At 48.8% G+C, this 2,681-nt stretch overlaps 1 protein-coding gene across 1 annotated transcript; it reads right to left on the bottom strand.

Moving 5' to 3' along the window:
* Window positions 1-509: 509 nt before the first annotated feature.
* On the bottom strand, window positions 510-1,075 carry MIND_01252900 (uncharacterized protein; the record flags this gene model as incomplete). The annotated part of the gene is made up of 2 exons (XM_037369014.1): window positions 613-1,075; window positions 510-562 (listed from the first exon to the last, which is right to left on the bottom strand). Exons 1-2 carry the CDS (start codon window positions 785-787, stop codon window positions 510-512), a joined length of 228 nt encoding a protein of 75 aa, XP_037214220.1. The 5' UTR covers window positions 788-1,075.
* Window positions 1,076-2,681: the final 1,606 nt, after the last annotated feature.

Below are 2,681 nucleotides of genomic sequence, written 5' to 3'. Positions count from 1 at the left end.
TCTCGGACGATTGCGCAAGGTCAAACACAGATCATGTTGGTATAAACAAAGGCTGGCACAGTTTCCGCGACGCCTGTCTTGGTCGTCCTAGCTGGCAGGTGCTCCCCCACAGTGCGCCGTCTCCTTCTAGGCAGCAATATGGTCAGCTTGAGCATCTGCAAATGTAAATGTTGAGCACCGAGTCCGCTGCCAGGTTCTTGATGACCAGCACGAGATTTGCTGAGTCTTAATACTGGAGTTGAGTCCCTGGCTGCCATGGCCAGCGGGGCTGTGGCAACGCGCTGCATCTATATAGATCTTAAACCAAATAGACAGACAGCAACAGGATTGGCTTACCACCCACAACGAACACCCGCACATTGCATATCTCGTCGTGGCTGCACTGGGGCCAGTTGTAGTTCTCCGGCGTGCGACGAAATCACCATCCGCGAGCAGGCCGCACGCGCAACTGGCGGAGGCTTGGCTCCAAGGCCAAGTCTGCTCGCGACAGAAACACGTATGTGACAGTGTTACACTGTTTTGAAACACTGATTATATAAGGAGGTACACGGCGGCGCGGTTGCTATCGAGGTCGTCAGCGGAGAAGTATTTCCAACTACTACTGCAACGCACAGAGACTCTCCGTCCGAGCAGTTAGAGCCTCACCGAGGTCTACTTTATAGCAGTTGAGCTGGATGACAATACAGGCGGCAGAGATTGCGCCAAACAGATACGTGCTTGGGTACACAAACTGATTCTTGCCCGCGAATGTAAGCTTGACCGCAATGCCAAAGCCCTTCACAAACATCACTGACACACTTCCAACAAGTGACGCGATAGAAATGAAAACCACGGGGTTCTTGCGGCCAAGTTTTGGAGCAACTCCATATGCAAGGACGACAGAGCCAACGCAGATGACAAAACAGTACAGCAGGAACCCTGGCTTGAGAGCGTAGTTGAGAAAGTCGGTTATCGTGTCAATAGGCTGGTCGTCCGGCGCATGCAGCACGATTATGACAGAGCCAAGTAGACATAAAGCGCAGCCAACTCGACCGAGATGGCCAAGTCTGTTGAACAGGCAAGCACAGAGGTCTGAGGTCAACAGTGAGAAACTCTAGATTGGATGTACAAGGAAGACTTGCCTGAGGTCAACAGTGAGAAACTGGAGACCTCAGAGCGAAAACTAGACTACTTATATATGTATGAGTATGTATCTAGTATGCATCTAGTATGTATCTAGTATCAATCTAGGAAGGATGTGTAACAGTAAAGGAACAATGTGTATCAGATATGTATCAGATAGCTAACAGAGACCATGTAACACAGAGATAAGACGAGATTGAGAGAGATAAGACAAGATAGAATGAGACTGAATGAAGCCAATAGCACAGATTTCAACACTCCCCCGGGATGAAAGCAGTCTCATCCATGGAGTCCAAGTCGCTCTCTGAGAGAGAGAACTGCAGGACGAGGTAAAGCCTTTGTGAGGATGTCTGCCAACTGGTCTTGAGTGGGAACATACTGGACACCAATTGTGCCCTTGCCAACTTCGTCTCTAAGCCAGAAGAAGGCAAGGTCTAGGTGTTTCATACGCCCATGATGCTCAGGATTCTTTGCAACAGATATGGCAGACTGGTTGTCCATGAGCAATGGGGATGATCCAGATACAGGGAAACCCAATTCAGAGAGCAGATTGCGCATCCACTTGATTTCCTTACCAGCCTCTACAGCTGCAATATATTCTGCCTCTGTTGTAGAAAGAGAGACAGTCGATTGCAGCTTGCTCTTCCAGCTCACTGGAGCACCATTCATCATAATCATGTAGCCACCAGTACTCTTTCCAGAGTCTTTGCAGCCACCATGATCAGCATCTGCATAAGCAGTGAAGATGTGTGATGAAGGAGATGCCTCTTTGGTGTAAGTCAGCTTGAAGTCAAGTGTCCCTTTGATGTAGCGGAACAGATGCTTCACAGCTGACCAGTGAACTGGGCCAGGGTTGCTGTTGTATCTGGCAAGAACTCCGACTGTATAGGAGATATCTGGACGAGTTTGGGTAGCCAAGTACATCAGAGAGCCAACTGCAGAGAGATAAATACTCTTGTAGCGCTTTGACTCATCTTCTGTCTTGGCTCCCATCTCCTTGGTCAAGGAAAGACCAGGCAACATCGGAGTTTGCACAGGATTACAATCAGACATCCCATACTGCTCAAGCATGTCCACAGCATATTGGTGCTGGGAGAGGGAAATGGCTCCAGTCTGGGAATCACGCTCTACCTTGATCCCCAAGAAGAACTCAGTGGGACCAAGGTTCTTGACTTTGAAGGAAGTGCCAAGTTGAGCAATGACCCGGTCAATGGCAGCATCATCTTTAGCACAGATAACACCATCATCAACATGAATGGGGAGTATGATGCGCACATTGCCATCTGAGTAGATATAGCAGGAGTGATCAGACTGGAGGCATTTGAATCCCATGGAAACAAGTTTCCCTAAAAGCTTCTTGTACCATTGCCGACTTGCTTGCTTCAGGCCATAAAGAGAGCGCAGAAGTTTAAGCACCTGGTCCGGTCTGCCTTGAGGAAAGCCAGGAGGTTGAGTCATATAGACATCTTCCTCAAGGTCCCCATTGAGATAAGCAGAGGAGAAGTCAATGGAACGAAGCTTCATATCATGCTGAGCAGCAAGAGCAAAAATAGTGAGGA

The sequence above is a fragment of the Mycena indigotica genome (assembly GCF_014461135.1).
Source record: "Mycena indigotica strain 171206Taipei chromosome Unknown Mind.scaff0013, whole genome shotgun sequence".
Lineage (NCBI taxonomy): Eukaryota > Fungi > Basidiomycota > Agaricomycetes > Agaricales > Mycenaceae > Mycena > Mycena indigotica.
This window is presented reverse-complemented; position numbering and strand designations above follow the sequence as displayed.